Genomic DNA, 22,166 nt, shown 5'->3' with positions numbered 1-22,166 from the left:
CTATATATTTTTTTGAGACGGAGTCTCTCTCTGTCACCCAGGCTGGAGTGCAGTGGCACGATCTCGGCTCACTGCATTCTCCTTCTCCCAAATTTCAAGTGATTCTCATGCCTCAGCCTCCTTAGTAGCTGGGACTACAGGCGCATGCCACCATGCCCAGCTAATTTTTGTATTTTAGTAGAGACAGGGTTTCACCATGTTGGCCAGGCTGATCTCAAACTCCTGTCCTCAAGTGATCCACCCACCTTGCCTCCCAGAGTGCTGGGATTACAGGCGTGAGCTACCGCACCTGGCCTGTTTTCTCATTAAAGCTGTGATTGTAAATGAGTTCCCCGTGCTGCCTACTGAGCTACGCTAGTAAGTTTGCTTTCCTACAGACAGTATTGCTTAATCTTATGGAAAGTATGTACCCTTTTTAAAGAAAATAATCTTGTGGTTACCCGATGTTGACAGTGTTGAATGCTTACATCATGAATGTAGTGCTGACTGCTGAGGTACAGATCTTTGGGTTCAGCATGCCTAACCTAGTAGGTGCTGTGTGACTCATTCTTCCATCAGTATTTTTCTATTCGACTGCTATGAATCTTTCATGTATGAATTGAACTATCATTTGGCCTTCACTTGGCAAGAATTTGACCTATAAGTCCACCTCTGTGCTTTTCTCATTAGTCTACAATGATTTAATTCAGACTTGCTTCTTGGTTATAGGATAGTCATTATTAACAAGATCCAGAGTATGCTATTATTTATGAAAATGTATTCAGAAATTTATAGAAATAGTTTGTATTTTGAATATGTACATTCTAACAAATGAGAAAAGACAATACAAATTAAAGTTCAAAACTAATGAAAACACATTAGAGAAAATGTAGGAATTGTTTTTTTAAAAGACACAGAATCCCTTGTAATTGCACAACCCTAACACAGACACTGTTAGAGGGCTAGAATTTTCAGTCTTCTATTTTTTTATGCATATAGATACTTTTAGATTTTATGGTTTTAATCTGCATATCATTTTACATACCTACTTCTCTTTTCAGGCTACAAATAAGACAGCTGTCTCCATTTACTCTGCCATAGGAGTAAATTAAAAAGCAAAAAGTATTTATTCAGTAACTATGATTAGAGTGCTATAAATCTTATGAAATTGCATTTAAAGTAGATTTGTTTTGGAAACCATGTTGCATTCTATCAATTGACATTTCTTTAGTAATCCTATGCCATAAAGAGAATACAGATTTATTTTGGAACCACTAAATTATATGTCTTCTGCACTTAAATATTTATATTTGTAATTAATTAATAATGGAATACTACCATCTATAAATCTCTTCGTCAGTTGAATAGCATACACAATTATAAAGGTTTCAGATTTCTGTCTTCTCTATGTATTTATAGCAAAAGAAGATTTTAGTGAAGCAGGAAACTACCTAAAAGGATATGTTATCACTGGAATTTATTCTGAAGAAGATGTTTTGCTACTGTAAGTTTATTGCTCTTTTAATTTTAGGGAAGAATAAATTATGCAAAATAATGTTATCTAATAATTGCTTATATTTGCACAGCTGATGGAGGAAAATAAGATAGCAATCTAAAGAAATATTTTTTATTTCCTTCTAGGAAATAAAGTACTTGGGAAGTACCATAGATTCTTTAGATATTCTTTTACTGTAGACCAAAGCCCCCATGGGGCAATCTTGGATTCATACTTCACCATCCTCCTCTAAAAATTTTCCTCTTTGGGTTCTGTTACCTACAGTGTGGTTCTTTGGAGTTATCATAGTTTGGGATAAATTTTACCATCTGAGTTTTTATTTACCCCCTGGGTGGGTGAGTGGGTGTGTGTGGGTGTGTGTGTATGTGTGTGTATAAAAATCAGTGCTTTTTTAGCCTCTTAAATTACGTTATCTTTAGAAGATGGGACTTCTATGGACTACCAAAATATTTTAGTTGCTATAGAATGAAGGACTGAACTGCAAATTTGGAGATTATTATTAATACACAACACATTCTCTATGGCCCATTTTCAGGTATAGGTGTACATACTAAGCCCCAGTAGTTGGTCTGTCTTAGCTTCTGACTGTAAATTCCTAATTGTGATATCTAAACTTAAATCTTCCATCTTGAACACTGGAGACATATGCTCTTGGTGATCAGGCTTTTGTTCTATATGTGAAATCACTGATTTTCATAAAGTATATATTGAAGAAGGAAATGTGAGGACTGTACATCTGACAATGGGTAATCACCCACAATCTTCTACTCTGCTGTCATTGTGCATTTAGCTGTGGTCCAAAGACCTAGACCAGTAGTTTTCAGTGTTTTGTTTATAACCAGCTGGTCGACTAAGAGGTTCCTTTAAGTGATCTGAAAACTGGCCTCTCAACTAATGCTTATGTTATTATAATGTCTATACTTTGTTCTGGCGTGAATTAAGTTATTATACGTGACTACCTCACTAGTAATTTTACACAAAGCTTTCTTCCTATTTAGATAATTTTCATTTAGGTTTAGTTAGTGAAAGGGACTGTGGGAGGGTGGATTTGGGCTCTTGTTTCAGTGGAGAAACTATGTCAGGACCAGACTCTGTGTCAGGGACACCTCATTTGAAGTCTGTGTCTGCCATTTATCACTCTCTAAGTCCTATTTCCTCATCTGCAAAATGAGATCATAATGGCCACTTTAGTTCTGAAAGTTAAATAAAAACGTAATTGAAATACCTAGTATAGTGCCTGGCAGATAGTAGGTTTCTCATAAATGCCCATTTTCTTACTCAGCAGTGTGGTGAGCAAGTCCAGAAAGGTTGAGAACCATTCACTGTGTTCCAAATCTGATTTATTTTCTTGTTGAGTAAGTTGTATAGAAAAAAATCTGACTGGATTACTGCCTTGTTGCTTTTTAAAAATCTAGTTTGTTATAGATTATTACCTGTTGCTTTCTTTTAATGTAGGTTGTCATAGAAGATAAGTTTGTTTGGAAATTGAGTTCATTTTTTTCCTTAGCAGTAGGACTTCCCATTTGCTGCCTCGCATTGTGATCTCCTAGCCTAGATTTTCATGTTTTTGATGTGCTAGATTTTGATCGTGAATTTTAATACTACCTTTCTCCATAGGTCAAACAAATATGCTGCAAGTCTTCCAGCCCTTCTGCTTGCCAGACACACAGAAGGCAAAATAGAGAGCATCCCACTAGCTAACACCCATGCAGAAGACATAGTTCAAATAGTAACAGATGCACTCCTGGAAATGTTTGTGAGTATGTTTTATGATAAGGATGATACTTGAAATAAAATCTAGATCAAAGATAGCATATGTGAATACACATTTTTCCATTTTTTGCTGGTACAGGGCTTGGTGATTTGTGAGCTGAGGATTCACTGGATTGTTCTGTTTTATTGTTTAGTCATTATGCATACAGCATTTTGAGTCCATTGCTAAAAGTCTGCGTCTTGCTGTGACTAGTGTGGCTGAAGTTCAGTTCACGTGCTTAATCCAGGGTGACACATGTTATAAAGCATGTGTATTCTGGAAGGTCAGCCTGCCCAGCTTCAAATCGTTGGTTCATTTCTTACTGAGTGTAGGTTAACTTCTCTGTTCTTCAGTTTTCGCATGCATAAAATGTAGCTCATAGTAGCATCTGCTGCAGACAGTTACTGTGAGGACTGAATGAGACATGATTTGACAGTGCTTTGTGTACAATGTTTAGCCCTTGGTAAGCATTCAACAGATGTTAATTACTATTCTTATTATTTACATGGGTTTTTTTGTTTTGTTTTTGAGATGGGTCTCACTCTGTTGCCGCGATCTCAGCTCTCAGCAACCTCCGCCTCCTGGGTTCAAGTAATTCTCCTGCCTCAGCCTCCTGAGTAGCTGGGATTACAGGCGCTCACTACTACACCTGGCTATTTTTTGTATGTGTGTTTTTAGTAGATACAAGGTTTCACCATGTTGGCCAGGCTGGTCTCGAACTCCTGACCTCAAGTGATCTGCCTGCCTCAGCCTCCCAAAGTACTGGGATTACAGCCATAAGCCACCATGCCCAGCCTGGTTTTTAAAAATAATTTAATTTCTAATTTTTCTGGGTACATAGTAGATGAATATATTTATGGGTTACCTGAGCTTTTTTTTTTTTTTAAAGACAGAGTTTCACTTCCATCACCCAGGCTGGAGTGCAATGGCATGATCTCGGCTCACTGCAACCTCTGCCTTCCGGTGTCAAGTGATTCTCATGCCTCAGCTTCCCAAGTAGCCAGGACTACAGGCATGTGCCACCACACAGGATAATTTTGGAGTTTTTTTGTAGAGACAGGGTTTCACCATGTTGCCCAGGCTGGTCTGGAACTCCTGAGCTCAAGTGATCCTCCTGCCTTGGCCTCCCAAAGTGCTGAGATTACAGACATGAGCCACTGCACCTGGCCACATGACGTATTTTGATACAAGCATGCAATGCATTGTAGTCGCATCAGGGTAAATAGGGTATCCATTACCTCAAGTGTTTACCCTTTGTGTTTCAAACAATCCAATTTACTCATTTAGTTATTTTTAAATGAACAATTATTTTTTTACTATATTACCCTGTCGTACTGGCAAATACTAGGTCTTCTTTATTCTTTCAAATTAGTTTTTGTACCCATTAACCATCACCACTTCCACCCTCCCCACCATTTCCAGTTAAAAAGGCTTTTATCCAAAAGGTATCTTTTATCACCCTCCTTTTACTCTTCCCTGCAAGTCCCCAATGTCCATTGTATCATTCTTATGCCTTTGCGTCGTCATAGCTTAGCTTACACTTATAAACATATGATGTTTGGTTTTCAATTCTTGAGTTGCTTTACTTAGAATAATGGTCTCCAGTTCTATCCAGGTTGGTTCGAATGCCATTATTTCATTCCTTTTTATGGCTAATAGTAGTCCACAGTGTGTGTGTGTGTATACATATATATATATGTATACACATTTTCTTATCCACTTGTTGATTCATGGGCATTTGGACTGGTTCTTTATTTTTGCAATCGCAAATTGTGCTGCTATAAACGTGTGTGTGCCAGTAGTGGGATTGCTCAATCAAATGGTAGATACACTTTTAGTTCTTTAAGGAATCTCCAGCTGTTTTCCATAGTGGTTGTACTAGTTTACATTTCCACCAGCAGTGTAAAAGTGTTCCCTTTCACCACATCCATGCCTATTATTTTTTTAAATTATGGCCATTCTTGCAGAAGTAAGGTGGAATTGCATTGTGGTTTTGATTTGCATTTCCCTGATAATTGGTATTAGTTCTTTAACTGTTTGGTAGAATTCAGCAGTGAAGCCATTGGGTCCTGAGCTTTTGCCTTTTTGTTTTGTTTTGTTTTGTTTTGTTTTTGTTGTTTTGTTTTGCTGGAAGCCTTTGTATTATAGCTTCAATCTCCTTGTTTGTTATTGGTCCATTTAGATTTTGAATTTCTTCATGGTTCAGTCTTGGTTGGTTGTATGTGTCTAAGAATTTGTCCATTTCTTCTAAATTTTCCAATTTATTGGCATATAGTTGCTCATAGTAGCTACTAATGACCTTTTGAATTTCTGCTGTATCAGTTGTAATGTCTCCTTTTTCATCTTTGATTTTATTTGGGTCTTCTCTCTTTTTTCCTAGCTAGTCTGACTAAGGGTTTGTCAGTTTTGTTTAACTTTTCAGAAAACCAACTTGTTTCCTAGTTGTTTTGTATTGTTCTCTTCATTTCAATTTCATTTGTATCTGCCTTGATCTTTATTATTTCTTTTCTTCTGCTAATTTTGGGTTTGGTTTGCTCTTGCTTTTTTAGTTCTTTAAGTGTATCATTGGATTGTTTCTTTGAAGTTTTTCTACTTTTTGATGTAGATGCTTATTGCTATAGACTTTCCTTTTAGTACTGCTTTCAGTGTATCCCATGGGTTTGGGTATGGTTTTTTCCAAGAAATTTTAAAATTTCTTTTTTAATTTCTTCATTGACCCCACTGGTCATTCAGGAGCATATTGTTTAATTTCCATGTGTTTGTATAGTTTCCAGAATTCCTCTTGTTATTGATTTCTAGTTTTATTCCATTGTGGCCAGAGAAGATGCTTGATATTATTTCAGATTTTTTTGTTTTTGTTTTTGTTTTTGTTTTTTTTTAATGATTTAAGACTTGTTTTGTGACTTAACCTAAAGTCTATCCTTGACAGTGATCCATGTGTTCAGGAGAAGAATGTGTATCTGTAGCCATTGAATGAGATGTTCTATAAATTAGGCCCGTTTTGTCTGTAGTGCAGATTAAGTCTGATGTTTCTTTGCTGATTTCCTGTCAGGAAGATTTGTCCATTGCCGAAAGTGGGTTGTTGAAATCTTCCGCTGTTATTGTGTTGGAGTTTATCTCTATTTTTGGCCCTAATAATACTTGCTTTTTATACCTGGGTACTCCAGTGTTGGGTGCATATATATTTACAATTGTTATATCTTCTTGCTATATCAACCCCTTTATCATTAGTGACCTTATTTGTCTCTGCTTACAGTTTTTGTCTTGAAATCTATTTTGTCTGATATTAGTATAACGACTCCTGCTCTTTTTGGTTTCCATTGGCATGGATTATCTTTTTCTGTCCTTTTATTTTCAGTCTTTGTGTATCATTATAAGTGAAGTGTGTTTCTTTTAGGCAGCTGATCATGGGATCTTACTATTTTTTTTAATCACTTAAGCCATTCTGTGCCTTTTGATTGGAGAGTTTAGTCTGTTTATATTTAATGTTATTATTGATAAATAAGGACTTACTCCTGCCATTTTGTTATTTGTTCTTTGGTTGTTTTGTGGTCTTCCTTCCTTTCGTCTTTTTAGTGAAGGTGATTTTCTTTGATGATATGACTTAATTAAAAAAATTTTTGTGTGTGTGTATTTATTTTGTTTTTTGATTTGAAGTTACCGTGAAACTTGTAAATACTACCTTATAACTTGTTATTTTAAACTGATAACAACACTGTTTGCATAAACAAACAAGCAAAGGAAAACTAATAAAAACTCTACACTCTCAAGTTAAACTTTAGTTTAACTTCATGTCCTGCTTTTTAACTTTTTATTGTTTCTATTTATATCTTATTATACCATCTGTGTCTTGAAAAGTTGTTGTGGTTATTATTTTTGATTGGTTCATTGTTTAGTCTTTCTATTTAAGAGTAGTTTACACAGCACAGTTAAGCATTATATTCTGTGTTTTACTGCGTACTTACCATTAGCAATGAGTTTTGTACTTTCAGATGAGTTTTTATTGCTCATTAATGTCCTATTCTTCCTGATTGAAACATTCTCTTTAGCATTTCTTGTAGGACAGGTCTGGTATTGATGAAATTCCTCAGATTTTGTTTGTCTGGGAAAGTTTTTATTTCTCCTTCATGTTTGAAGGATATTTTCATCAGATATACCATTCTAGGGTAAAAGTTTTTTTTCCTTTAGCACTTTAAATATGTCATGTTACTGTCCTGTAAGGTTTCCACTAAAAAGTCTGCTGCTAGGTGTATTGGAGCTACATTGTGTGTTATACTTCTTTTCTCTTGTTTTCAGGATCCTTTTTTTAAATCCTTGACCTTTGGGAGTTTGATTATGCCTTGAGGTAATCTTCTTTGGGTTAAATCTGCATAGTGTTTTATAACCTTCTTGTGCTTGGATATTGATACTTTTCTCTAAGTTTGGGAAATTCTCTGTTAACTATCTTTTGAATACACTCTACCCCTATCTCTTTCTCTGTCTACTCTTTAAGGCCAGTAACTCTTAGATTTGTCCTTTTGAGGCTATTTTCTAGATCTTGTAGGCCTGCTTCATTTTTTTTTCTCTTTTCTTTTGTTTCCTCTGACTGTTTATGAATAGCCTGTCTTCAAGCTCACTAATTCTTGCTTCTGCTTGATCATTTCTGCCCTTAAAGGACTCTGATGTATTCTTCAATACATAGTTAGTTGCATTTTTGAGCTCCAGAATTTCTGCTGGATTCTTTTTAATTATTTCTGTTTCTTAAAATTATCTGATAGAATTCTGAATTCCTTCCCTGTGCTATCTTGAATTTCTTTGAGTTTTCTCTAAACAGCTATTTTGATTTCTCTGTCTGAAGGGACACATAGCTCTGTTTCTCCAGGATTGGTCTCTGGTGTCTTATTTGGTTCATTTGGTGAGGTCATCTTTTCCAGGACACTGTTCATACTGTTGGATGTTTGTCTGTGTCTGGGCATTAAAGAGTTATGTATTTATTGTAGTCTTCCAAGTCTGGGCTTGTTTGTACCTGTCCTTCTTGGGAAGGCTTTCTAGTGTGAAAGGACTTCAGTGTTGTGATTTAAACTGTATCTGCATTAGTCGGCATCCCAAGCCCAGCAGTAGTGTGGTTCTTGCAGGTTTATAGAGGTACTGCTTTTTGATGGTCTTAGACAGGATCTGGAAGAATTCCCACAATTATCAGGCAGAGACTCTTGTTCTCTTCTCTTACTTTCTCCCAAACAAATGGAGTCCCTCTCTCTGTTCTGAGCCACCTGGGGCTGGGGGTGGAGTGATGCAAGCACCCTTGTGGGTCACCACCACTGGCACTGTGCTGTCAGATATGAAGCCAGCACAGTACTGGGTCTCTCCCAAGGCTTGCTGTAACCACTCCCTGGCTACTGCCTATGTTCATTCAAGGCCCTGGGGCTCTAAAATCAGAGGTGGCTAAGCCAGCTGGGCCTGTGTCCTTCCCTTTAGGATGGTCAGTTCCTCCAGGACCAGGGTGGGTCCAGAGTTGCTGTCTGGGAACTAGGGACTAAAATCAAAAACTTTAGAAATCTACCTGGTGTTCATTGTACTGTGGCTGAACTAGCACTAGAACCATGAGATGTAGTCCTTCCCACTCATCCATCCCATTTTGAAAGATAGAGGAGCCTCACCCCATGGCCACTGCTACCACAGGCCCACAGAGAGTACTGGCAGGCTACTGCTGATGTTCCCTTAAGGCCCAAGGGCTCTTCCATCAGCTTGTGGTGAATGCTGTCTGGCCTGGGACTCATGCTTCAGGATAGTGGGCTTGCCTCTGGCCCAGGGAAAGTCCAGGAATGCCATCCAAGAGCCAAGGCCTAGAATTGTGGCCCCCAAAACCCGCTTGGTGTTCTACCCTTCTGTGGCAGAGCTGGTACCTATGGTGCAAGACAAAGTCCCCTTTACTTTTCCCTCTACTTTTCTCAAGCAAAAGGAGTCTCACCCCATCGCCACCACAGCTAAGAATGTGCTGAGTCTGCACAGTCTCAGAAGTCAGCAAGTCTCAGAATCTTACTCAAGTCCACAGTGTACTACCTGGACCCAAGGGCTCTTCACTTGTCAGGTGATAAATGCTGCCAGGACTAGGCCTTTCCCATAGAGGCATCAGTTTCCCTCCTGGCCCAGGGTGTATCTAGAAATGTCATCCAAGAGCTAGGACCTGGAAAGGGGGTTTCACAACTCTGACCAGGGCCCTGTCTTCCTGTGGCTGAGCTGGTATCCAATATGCAAGACAAAGTCTTCCCCAGTCTTTCCTTTCCTCTCCTTAAGCAGAAGGAAGGGGTCTCTTTTAGAGCTACAAGCTGTGTAGCCTGGGATTAGGGGAGAGGTGGCGTCAGCACCCCCCTAGCTGTCTTGGCTGATATCTCAGTAGGTCGTATGTGCTTATAGTCCTACTGGCTCTGAGCCCATTTCAGCCCTAGGACTCACCTAGGTGTTGCAGGCCTTGTTGCCTAGACTGCCTTTCAAGTTTATTTGGGCCCTAGCACACTCCAGCCTGAGGTGACAAGTCTTGCTGTTAATCAAGTTCTGACTTCTAGGATGGGCAATTCTGCTCTGGCTAGAGATGGTTTAAATACACCCACTGTGGGTGAGCATCCACTGACTTCAGTCTGGTTTTGCCTTCTGTTATAACAGGGCAGCACTGAGTTCAGTGCAGAGTCTCATAATTGCTGCAGTCTCCCTCTTCCAAACACATAGATTCTCTCTTCATGGAGTGTGGCCACTGCCAGGGGATGGGGGAAGGGTATCATTGATGATTCAAGACTGTTTTTTCTACCTCTTCAGTGCCTCTTTGAACGATATAAAGTTAAAACCAGGTACTGTGAGTACTCACCTGATTTTTGGTTCTTATGAAGGTGCTTTTTTGTGTAGATAGTTGTTAAATTGCTGTCATTGCAGGGGAAGAGGGGATGACTGGTAGAGTAGTCTGCCATCTTGCTTCACCCTCCTATTTGTACAGTTTTAGAACAAAATAACAGTCTTATGAAAGGCTTTTTCATATGTTTTACCTGTGCAGTCATGTATCACTTAACAGGGATATCTTCTGAGAATTGCATCGATAGGCGATTTTGTCATACGAACTTTATAGAGTGTACTTATACCTACATGGTATAGCCTACTACGTACCTATGCTGTAAGGTACAGCATATTGCTCCTAGTCTACAAACCTGTACAGCATGTTACTGGACTGAATACTATAGGCAGTTGTAACAATGGTAAATATTTGTGTATCTAAACATAGAAAAGGTACAGTAAAAGCATGGTATAATCTTATGGGACCACTATCTTACATGTACTCCATTGTTGACTGAAACATCATGTGATGCACGACTATATAATAATGGATTCAAGGGCACTACAAATGTAACCTGTATTACCTGATTTTAGTTGTTTGCTTTCATATTTAAACATAGCTAGAATTTATATTTTCTACATTTCCAAAGTGACTCAAGGAGCACTTTTATCAGCTATAGATGCTAAATGAATATCCTGTTATGTTTTTTGTCTTGATGATCTAAAGGACATTGCATTTTGGGCTCAACTAAATGACTGCAGTCTTTATTAAGTCTTTTTGTGGTCTTGGTTTTGTCCTTTCTCTCCTCCTGTTAAAATTATAGGTTACAAGTAATCAAATCATTGATTTGATATGTTCATGATGTATCTTTCTTAATCACTTATTAAAGTAACATTTATGTCATTAGTGACATGTTATTAAGTATTCCTTTAGAATATACATAGTGTAGTATTTTTGGAATTACTATAAGCCTTTATTTGGCTTTTTCAGGTAATACAGACAAGTATAAAGAAGAAAATTATGATCAGCCATAACTTTTCTACCCAAGTTTACATTAGGAAAAAATTTCCCCAAACCTAAAATTCTGTATGTATCTATGTGCCTTTTTATATTAATGGTATTTCCATCGAGTACTATAGATACACATTTTAACGTCTGCATAATATTGTTTACTAATGTACGAAAATTTATTTAGCTCATTTCCTCTTGTTGGTTATTTAAGCTGTCTTTAGTTTTTGTTTTATTTATAATTTAGGGAACATCCTTTTAGGTAATCTTTGGGTGTATCTATGATTATGGATTTAGGTTAAATTTCTAGAATTTGAATTGGTTGTCCAAAGAGTAGGTCCACTTTTGAGGCTTCTGATAATTTTTGTATTGCCCTACAGAAGATTTGTATCATTTTACTCTTTTTATCTTGGCATCTCTAGTGGATAAAAATTCATCTCTAATTTTTTAAAGGTTATATTCGTTAAACCTTAGAAACGGAGGAGAAACTTAGTATCAAAATCTGTTTACAGTTACAGCAAATGTAATATGCATTGTGACAGTGTTTGTTTCCAATGTTTTTATTTGTGGTGTTCAACTTAATACTGAACAGCTATAATAAAGATTAAACAGGCTTTAGAGAGACTTTAGTGCCCTCATCTGGATGAGGAAAGAGAGTCGATGACCAGAGGGTGAAGATTTTTTTATTATGGTGTGAAGTTTTTATTTTAATAAACTTGATGACAAATTGGGCCAGATAAATAATGCTTAAATCCAAAATACACAATAACTAACTCGTAAGCATTGATATATTTAAGACTATTTCCTGTTAGGAAATAGCTTTAGTATTTTTCTCAGATAAACTGAGTTCTTTTTTTATGCTTTTATTATTGACAAGTTTAGAACACCAGGACCCAAACAGTTATAGCCTGTTGTATACTCAGAGAGCCAAAGGTCACCTTCCAAGTACCATATTTGATGACCTCTTAACTGTGTTTCCCCTTAGCCTCTCAGTAGCAGTCAAAACTGTTGTCTACACCATTCCTCCTTAAAATTCTCTTTTCTTCTGGCTTTTGTAATTCAGTCCTCTTTGATCCCTCTGACCATCCTCTGTCTCATTTATTCCCTAGAATTACATCTTCAACTCTTTTTTTTTCTTTTGCTGTGTTTTTTCTTTGGAAAATTTTATCCATACCCATAGCTTCTACCATCACTACCAGCTGATGATTCCTAAATCCAAGTTTTTAATTTTAGAACTCAATTTCCTTCTAAACTCACACATCTCTTGGTCTTTCTCTTTTGACCAGACATAGGAAAGAGTAGGGTCCTTCCACTGGTCCTTCTTTTCACAAATTTATATTCTAGTTAGTCATCTTTTGAAAAACAGGCCTAACTGTTTCACTAATCTGATACAGAAATCTCAGTATTCCCAGGAGCTAGAATACGTATCAAGGCATTACTCATCTGGTCTCACAGTCATATTTGCCTCTTGCATGCCTAACTCTGGCATCCTTCATTATCACTATTCCCAAATATTATGTACGCTTTAATAGCTCTCTTCCTATCCTCATGATGTTCCCTATGTCTGGAATCCCTGCTCAAGCACACACGAGACCTTCTTTATCCAGGGTCCAGCTCAAATATCAATTCCTAAAATCATCCATAAGCTCCCCTACTCTATTAGTCAGGTTTCTCTAGAGGGACAGAACTAATAGGATAGCTATATATAAAAGGGAGTTTATTAAGTTTTAACTCATAAAATCACAAGGTCCCACAACAGGCCATCTGCAAGCTGAGGAGCAAGGAGAGGCAGTCCGAGTCCCAAAACTGAAGAACTTAGAGTTCAATGTTCAAGGGCAGGAAGCATACAGCACAGGAGAAGATGTAGGCTGGGAGACTAGGCCAGTCTAGTCTTTTTACTTTTTGTTTTGTGTTTTTTCTATTTGTGCTGGCAGCTGATTAGATGGTGCCCACCCCGATTAGGGTGGGTCTGCCTTTTCAGGCCCACTGACTCATATGTTAATCTTTGACAACACCCTCATAGATATACCCAGGATCAATACTTTGCATCCTTCAATCCAATCAAGTTGACACTCAGTATTAACCACCACACCTACCTTGTGATTTTAGCTTAATTTCGAACCAATATATTTTCTTATTGTCATACATTAAATTTTTTATTATAGCAGTCTGTATACTTACCTCTCCCCTCTTCTAAAGTATGAACTCTTTGAAGGCAAGGAAAAGATCTTATTTCTTTATAGATTCAGCACCCAGCATAACATCTTGAACTTTATACTCAATAAATGTTTGAATTGAGCAATGGTAACTCGTCTCACCTAATATTTCTGCTTGTTCAATAAGAGATCTGTGAAAATTTAGGAGAGGGATCTAACTCAAATAGAAGATTAAAGGATGAAAGCTAACACAAGAAGACAACATAGGGGGATTTGGAGAAAAAGTGATCTGAGATTTAAGCCATGAAAGAGGAAGGTGTAAGAAGGAGGTTTTGAGTGTGAAAGAGAAAGAATTAAAAGAAAAATGAGAATGGGCAAATGCAAGCGACTTTGAGAACTGAATAAGGAAAGTTATATGCCAGAATTTGGTACTTCAAGATGAACTAGGACTATATGTAGAGGTGGTTGACAACATTGAAAACAAGTTCATCTGAATTTGTAGTGCGATCTAAAGAAAGGGGAAACTGGTGAGCAGAATGCCTGGATTCTAGCATCACTCCTTCCCCCTGTGTAGCTGTGGTGACTTAAGCAAGTTAGTCTCTGTGTCACCTTCCCCATATGTCAGCTGGGGGTTATCTATCTGATATGGGATGATGTATCTAGATCACAGGTGTATCCAGAGAATGAAATAATGAACATGAAACTAAAAATGGATAATGGTAGAAGGCTTTATTATTCTATGTCATTGCTATTTTTAATCCTAAATGTATTAGCATTGTTGTTGCACTTTCCAATTGTTGTTACTAACAGCTTAGACAAATTGTCTTCTACAAATACATTTAAAAATAGTTATTATCTTTTATTTTTTTTCCTTCAATTCCCTCATTTCACAGATTTAAAAACTGGGGTACAGAGTGATTTGCTCAAAGTTTTATAGCTGTGACAATTCCCTGAATCTAGAACCTGGGATTCTGACTTGTAATCAAGTGACTGTTTAAGTCTACCCCATTACAGAAAGGTGTGAAAGAGAGAATAGAAAGAGAGGATAGACAGTTGTTACTGCTAATATTAATATAATAGAATTTTGGGCCCTTCCTTGAGTGGGAGGTGAGTGGAGACAGGAAGTATTTCTAAGATAAAAAGAGTGCAGTGGCCAAAAGAAAGCTTCCTCTTTGTCCTCTGAAGGTTCCATGAAAATAACGTTAAAAAGGCAGATTAATACGAAAAAAGGCATACAGAATTTTATTTTAATGTGCATAGCATGGGCGAATTGCAGGAGACTGATTACCCCCCCCAGTCTTGTTTTTATTCTTCTTGTTGTTTTTGTTTTTGAGACAAAGTCTCACCTGTTGCCCAGGCTGAAGTGCTGTGGAACAATCTCAGCTCACTGCAACCTCCATCTTCTGGGTTCAAGTGATTCTCCTGCCTCAGCCTCCAGAGTAGCTGGGATTACAGGCATGCCCCACCGTGCCCAGCTAATTTTTGTATTTTTAATAGAGACGGGGTTTTGCCGTGTTGGCGAGGCTGGTCTCGAACTCCTGACCTCAGGCAATCCGCCTGCCTCGGCCTCCCAAAATGCTGGGATTACAGGCATGAGCCATCGCTCCCAGCTGCCTATCTTTTAATTAATAATAAAAATGATAAAAGGATTAGATTTCTAATTTCGTATTAAATTCTTTCAGTTATTTTAAACTCAAAAGAAACGAGATTGGTATTTGGATTTGTTTTAGCGTTTTTTTGGTTATTTTATGAGTTTAACCATAATATTAGAAAAAGTAAAATTTTATCTATTTTTATTTATTAAGTAATGATAGATGTTAAAATATTTTTTCAGCTTACAGTTTTCTTCAAAATTTTTATGTTAGAGGAAAAATATAACAATTGTGATGTGTATATTGGTTAATCTGGTCCAAACTTTAGCATAATAAATTATTAGAAGTGTTACATCTTGTAAAACAGGGGACTCCCTTAAATTAATTTATTCTCAAATTCTGTAAGTAGTTTTATTTTTAAAATAACTCAGATGAGGTGAGATTGAATGAGAAGATTGAGATTCATAGTTATTAATATAGTAAAATCTCTACTTAAGTGAAAATATATTTGAATTACATTTTACAAACTAAAATTGACTGAGCGATTTGAATGTTTTCTATTGTATGCATTATCATCCCCCATGAATTTTTTGTTGTTGTTATTCCTTTTCTTTGACAGCCAGAAATCACTGTGGAAAATCTTCCCAGTTATTTCAGACTTCAGAAACCATTATTGATTTTGTTCAGTGATGGCAGCATAAATCCTCAATATAAAAAAGCAATATTGACACTGGTAAAGCAGAAATACTTGGATTCACTTACCCCTTGCTGGTTAAATCTGTAAGTATGTTTTTATTTTTTAATATGTAAGAGGTAAAGAAAGTTTAATAATTATTACATTTTCGTTAGGAAACGAAACTCTCTAACTCTTTGGAGTTAATTTTATGGAACCAAATATGTTACCATGATATTTTAGTAACTAAACTCCCCCAAACAGAGTCCAAAGATTACCTTATTTTAGATTGAATTTTATTCTACAGTAAATTTTTAAAAGCAATAATTGTTCTGATTTTTAAAAGGAATTGATGCCCATTGAGAAAATTTGGCAAATACAGAATGTAAACATTGTGATTTTTGACCTTTTCCTTCAGTTCCTTTTTCTGTACTTCTATATTTTTAAAGTTTAGACAGATTTCAGTGCATTCATCAGCAATATTTCCTAGTATGTTTTCTAGATGTATGGATTGTGTTACATTTAATGTCTGAACAAAATTCACAAATAATATACTGTTTCTTGTTCAGATTCATCAGATGAAAGACGCATTTTATTCTTTAGACTCATTTGAAAAATAACAGAAATGGTGCAGTGTACATTTTTGCTGTGAAGAGTTTCACAGTGCATTCTACTGCTTGAGGCAACATTTTCCCAGGCAATTATCATTATGGGTATCTCAGAGTAAAATATTATGTTATAAAATGTGGAATGTGTTACATTAGGAAAACTAAGTATCTTTAACTTAGAGTTTCCTTGTATGAACATAATTATTTCTACTTCTTTAATTTGAAATTAATGTCTTCTTTTTTTCCTGAGAAAAGGCACAATTTTATGGAAAAGAAGTATTTATAAAAATAAGTATCTTGTTATCTTCTAGTTATGTAATCATTTGATGTTTGAGCTGATATATGATCAGATACTTGGCCAAATGTTGGAAGGAAAATATTGGTTGTGTCAAGCCTAAATTGACAAGCCTTTGGGCTATGCCTGCTTTTCATTAAAATTGTCATTGGCTGCCGCTTTTCTCCTAAGTCAAACAAAGTGCCCCATGTTAAAAAGAAACTTTTAAAGAATCCAATTACTAATAACATAGTCGTAGACCTCTTGGTTTTTAGTACATCTTTTCATAAAGTGAACTTACTGGCATGATACTAATTAAAAGTAGTATCATGTAGAACTTAATGTTCTACAAGTTACTATTTTCATTATTTTGTTGTAGAAATAAACATTAATACGTTCAATTGTTTCTTTTTGCAGAAAGAATACTCCAGTGGGGAAAGGAATCTTGCAGGCATATTTTGATCCTCTGCCTCCCCTTCCTCTTCTTGTTTTGGTGAATCTGCATTCAGGTGGCCAAGTATTTGCATTTCCTTCAGACCAGGCTATAATTGAAGAAAACCTTGTACTGTGGCTGAAGAAATTAGAAGCAGGACTAGAAAATCATATCAGTAAGTTTTCTGTTTTGTTTAATACATGTAGTTCTGTATTTTGTTCCATAAATGTTAAACTCTAAATATAGCAAAAGAATGGTAGGATGAGTTATTAAAATGCTGGTAGCATCATCCATGTGGACAGTCTCTGACTGGGAAGCCAAAGGTGCAAGACTTCAGTCAGTGATCGGCTCCCCTATGAAGGCCTATTTCTTGAATTTTAATTCATTGAGTCCATGTTGTTTGTATAGATCACCAGTGTATTCAAACATGATTTTGGTAATTTATGCCATTAAAAAAATTGTTACAGTGGGAGCTTTGGCCTACCAAAGCATAAGTCTTTCACCTATTTTTATAAAATTTAAAATTGTAAATTTCAGAGGACATTTCTTGTGTAGCTTTTTCCATGTGCATGCCAGCTTGTTTTCTTTTTATAACTGTAAGCAAATATGTGGTTTTATAGAAAATGAGAATATTTTACAAATAGTACATTATTGTTATATAAAATTCTGGTTCTAAGTACAGGCATACCTCAGAGATATTGTGGGTTCAATTTGAGACCACCACAATAAAGCAAATATTGAAATAAAGCAAATCATACAAGTTTTTTGGTTTCTAAGTATATGTAAAAGTTATGTTTACACTATAGTCTATTAAATGTGTAATAGCATTATGTCTAAAAAATGTTTTTACTTTAATTTTAAAATATTGCTAGAAAATGCCAACAGTTATCTGAACTTTCAGGGAACTGTAACCTTTTGGCTGATGGAGGGTCTTGTCTCTGTGTTGATGGCTGCTAACTGACAGGTGGTAGTTGCTGAAGTGCTGAAGTTTGGGCTGTGGCAATTTCTTACAATAAGACAACAATGAAGTTTGCAGCATTGATTGAGCTTTCTTTTCACAAAAGATTTCTCTGTAGTATATGATGCTGTTTGATAGCATTTTATTCACAGTAGAACTTCTTTCAAAATTGAAGTCAATCCTTTGAAACCCTGCTGCTGCTTTATCAATTAAGTTTATGGAATATTCTAAATCCATTGCTGTCATTTTAACAATGTTCATAGCATTTTCAGTAGTTTCCAACTCAAGAAACCACTTTCCTTGCTTATTCATGAGAAGCATCCGTTCAAGATTCATCATAATATTGCAGCAATTTAGTTTCACCTTCAGGCACCACTTCTAATTCTAGTTCTCTTGCTATTTATACCCCATCTGCAGCTACTTTCTCCACTGAAATCTCGAGCCCCACAAAGTGTACAAGGCTTTCGTTTCCTCTGCATCCTTGTCAGCATTTGTTATTTCCTTTGAGATAAAAGTCATTTTAACTGGGGTGAGGTAATATCATTGTAGGTTTGATTTACTTTTCTCTGATGATCAGAGAAATACTTGTTTTCATAGACCTATTTTCCATTTGAATGTCTTCTTTTCAGAAGTGTCTATTCAGATCTTTTGCCAACTTTTAAATCAGATTATTAGTTTTTTTTTTCCCCCATAGATAGTTTGAGCTCCTTATATTCTCTGGCTATTAATCCCTTGTCAGACAGGTAGTTTGCTAATACTTTCTTCCATTCTGTGGGTTATCTGTTCACATTGCTGATTGTTTATTGTTTCCTTTGCTGTGAAGAAGCTTTTTTTTAACTTCATGTGATCCCATTTGTCCATTTTTGCTTTGGTTGCTTGTGCTTGTGGGGTATTAAGAAATCTTTGCTGGCTAACACGTTGAAATCTCATCTCTATTAAAAATACAAAAAAATTAGCCAGGCATGGTGGCAGGTGCCTGTAGTCCCAGCTACTTGGGAGGCTGAGGCAGGAGAAAGGCGTGAACCTGGGAGGCGGAGCTTGCAGTGAAGGGAGATCATGCCACTGCATTCCAGCCTGGGTGACAGAGGGAGACTCCGTCTCAAAAAAAAAAAAAAAAAAAAATCTTTGCCCAGTCCAGTATCCTGGAGAGTTTCTGTAATGTTTTTGTCTAACAATTTATTTTAGTAATTTAAGTTCTTACATTTAAGTCTTTAATATCTTTTGAGTTAAGAGTAGTGAGATAAGGGTCCAGTTTGTTTTGTATCTTGCAACTTTACTAAATTTGTTGATTAGTTCTAAGAGGTCTTTTTGTGGAGTCTTTAGGTGTTTTCTATACATAAGATCATGCTATCTGCAAACAGAAACAATTTAACTTCCTTTCTGATTTGGACAGAGCCAGAATTTTGAACCACAAGAAAATAGATCTTGGCCCAGAATCTATGATCCTGGCTTGTAACATACCATAATATCTACTTTTCTGAAAATATAGAAAAATTTATATTTGTAGTCTGGATGTGTATATATTAATTTATATTAGAATCTTAACCATTTATACATAGTTGTGGCAACAATAGGCCGGTAGCTATAGTTTAAATAAGTAAACATGTAGTAACCTAGATTATTATAGTATATTGAACAAACAGTATGAAATTTGATGTAACGAAAAGCCTCCTAGATACTATATAAGGATTTTATTAGATACTAGATGATCTAGCCTAAAATGATATTTTGACACTGTTCCATGACAGAATCCTGAAATAAGGTTTGTATGTGTGTGTATATATGTAAATATGTATGTATGTGTCTTTGTATGTATATACATATACATTCTGGTATACAAATTCTCAGTATTATGTCAACCATCAGGTATAGTATGAATCTACCATTATAGTTTGTATATTTGTATGTATTTCATCAGATATTTATTTTAGGGTCAAACATTACACCAAACCCATCCTTCCTAAGTGATCTGCTTCATTTCTGTCAAGTTAAGCAGTTTTAACAAACATATTATGCTTAAATAAAATATGGATTATATTAAAATCATATTATTGAAATATAATTCATATACCATAAAATTCACCCTTTTAGAGTGTACAATTCAGTACTTTTTCATGCATTCTCAAGACCATGCAACTACTACCATTGTTGAATTCCAGAACATTTTCATCACCCCAAAAAGAAACCCCATACCCATTAGCAGTCACTCTCAATTTTCTCCTCTGTCCACCCTTTGGCACCCACTCATCTATTTTATAGTTCTATGGATTTGCCTAATCTAGACATTTCATATAAATGGTATCATATAATATGTGGCTTCTTATGGTCTGGCTTCTTTCACTTACAAGGTTTTCAAGGATCAACCACGTTATAGCATGAACCAGCAGTTCATTCCTTTTTATGGATGAATATTCCACTGCATGGATATGTCACATTTTGTTTATTCCTTAGTTGATGGACAATTGGGTTGCCTTTACTTATGGTGATTATGAATAATGCTGCTATGAGCATACATGTGTATGGTTTTGTGCCTGTCTTTATGCTAGTACTGCACTGTCTTGATTATTGTAGCTTTGTAGTAGGTTTTAAAATTGGGAAATTTGATTACTCCAACTTTGTTTTTCATTTTCTTTTATTTGTGTTTTGTTATTTCTTTTTGAGACAGGGTCTCACTCTGTCTCCAAGGCTGGAGTGCAGGGGTGCAATCATTACTCACTACAGCCCTGAACTCCTGGGCTCAAGGGATTCTCCTACCTCGGCCTTCCAAGTAGCTAGCACTACATGCATGCACCACCAAGCCTGGCTTTGTTTTTTTTGTTTTTGTCTTTGTTTCTGTTTTTGTAGAGACAGGGTCTCACTGTGTTGTCCAGGCTGGTCTGGAACTGCTGGCCTCAAGCAACACTCCCTCCTCAGCCCCCCAAGTGTTGGGATTACAGGCATAAGCCACTGCACCTGTCCCTGTTCTTCATTTTCAAGAGGATTTTGGCTGTTTTGGGTTCCTTTAGATGGTATTTTTGTCTTAATTTTCTGAGGTAATGTATTGGTTTTAATATTTTCCTAGGAAATGGGACAGAATTAATTAAATTCAATTCAATATTTTGTTTAAGTGGATCTGGAAGGAGACCTTTCTGTAGTTATCACTTATCTTTGACTGCTTCATTCTCACCACATGGTATAGGGATCTTTTCAGCTGTAGCTGTTAAACTCCTCAGAAAGTCTGTGTTCACTTCACTGTCTGCATTGCTATTTTATAGAATCAAATGAGTATTGTAATTTTGCAGCTGCAGTGACACAGAGTTCCCATGGACTCTAAGTCATGATTATGTGTAGCTAGTGCTAGAATGCTTCTCAAACAGAATTACTTAAAAAAACAAAACAAAACAAAAAAAAGGACATGTTCAAAACATAGAAACCTGAGCTCCTGACCTAGCTTCCTTGATTACTATGTGGCTCTAGGCAAGTCATTCTTGGTTTCCTCCTCTACAACTATAAAATGAGTTTAATAGTTTCCACTCTGAGTACATCACATAGTTATTTAAAAGATGTATGCAGAGGCACTTTGTAAAGTGTAAACTCTAATATATTATCATCACCTATGTAAAGATCTTTTCCTGCAAGGAACATACCTGAGGGCTTTGATTCCTCAGCTCAAACCATTACCCAGAGGAAAGAATCAGTGTAATACTTGTGAGTTTTCTGAGAGACTGGCATGTCTTCGATTGCAATTTTGTTAATGTCTTTGCCAGCTCATTCTTTGTGGGTTTCCATCATTTCTGTGCATCACTGCTCCTATTCTTAAATTAATCCTGTAGCCTCTGCAGCAGGAAGAAGAAAACTGAACAGTCTCTGTGTATTGGATTCTGCCTTCTATGTTAGCGGTGTCTGCTCTTAGCATCTCTGGTAGATAGATCTTTGCCATCAGTGGTGTTCTGAGATGGGGTTGGGGTGGGATGGGTTGTAGGGACATTCTGGAAATAGTCTAAATCAGTAACATGGTGTCACTGGTTTCCACCTCAACCTTACTTGTTCCATATCTTAATTTCTGTGAAACTGTGGCCACTGGCAATTCTTTTTTTTTTTTTTTAATTTTTATTATTTTTTTCTTTTTTATTAAAGTTCTAGGGTACATGTGCACAACGTACAGGTTTGTTACATACGTATACTTGTGCCATGTTGGTGTGCTGCACCCATCAACTCATCAGCACCCATCAAGTCGCCATTTACATCAGGTGTAACTCCCAATGCCATCCCTCCCACCTCCCCCCTTCCCATAATAGGCCCCAGTGTGTGATGTTCCCCTTCCAGAGTCCAAGTAATCTGATTGTTCAGTTCCCACCTATGAGTGAGAACATGCGGTGTTTGGTTTTCTGTTCTTGTGATAGTTTGCTGAGAATGATGGTTTCCAGCTGCATCCATG

The 22,166-nt window shown here is 36.5% G+C and overlaps 1 protein-coding gene across 1 annotated transcript in view; it reads left to right on the top strand.

The window, feature by feature from the left end:
- Window positions 1–22,166, top strand: part of TXNDC16 (thioredoxin domain containing 16) — a 123,391-nt gene that overhangs the window by 93,250 nt on the left and 7,975 nt on the right. Inside the window, exons 17-20 of the mRNA XM_011961803.1 lie at window positions 1,399–1,483; window positions 3,113–3,251; window positions 15,423–15,583; window positions 16,776–16,966. Coding sequence (XP_011817193.1) covers window positions 1,399–1,483; window positions 3,113–3,251; window positions 15,423–15,583; window positions 16,776–16,966 — 576 coding nt within the window. The remainder of the gene's footprint in view (window positions 1–1,398; window positions 1,484–3,112; window positions 3,252–15,422; window positions 15,584–16,775; window positions 16,967–22,166) is intronic.

The sequence above is a fragment of the Colobus angolensis genome, unplaced genomic scaffold, assembly GCF_000951035.1.
Source record: "Colobus angolensis palliatus isolate OR3802 unplaced genomic scaffold, Cang.pa_1.0 Scaffold57, whole genome shotgun sequence".
In the NCBI taxonomy this organism is placed as follows: Eukaryota; Metazoa; Chordata; class Mammalia; order Primates; family Cercopithecidae; genus Colobus; species Colobus angolensis.
Note: the sequence above shows the minus strand (reverse complement) of the source record. Positions and strands in the feature narration are given on the sequence as shown.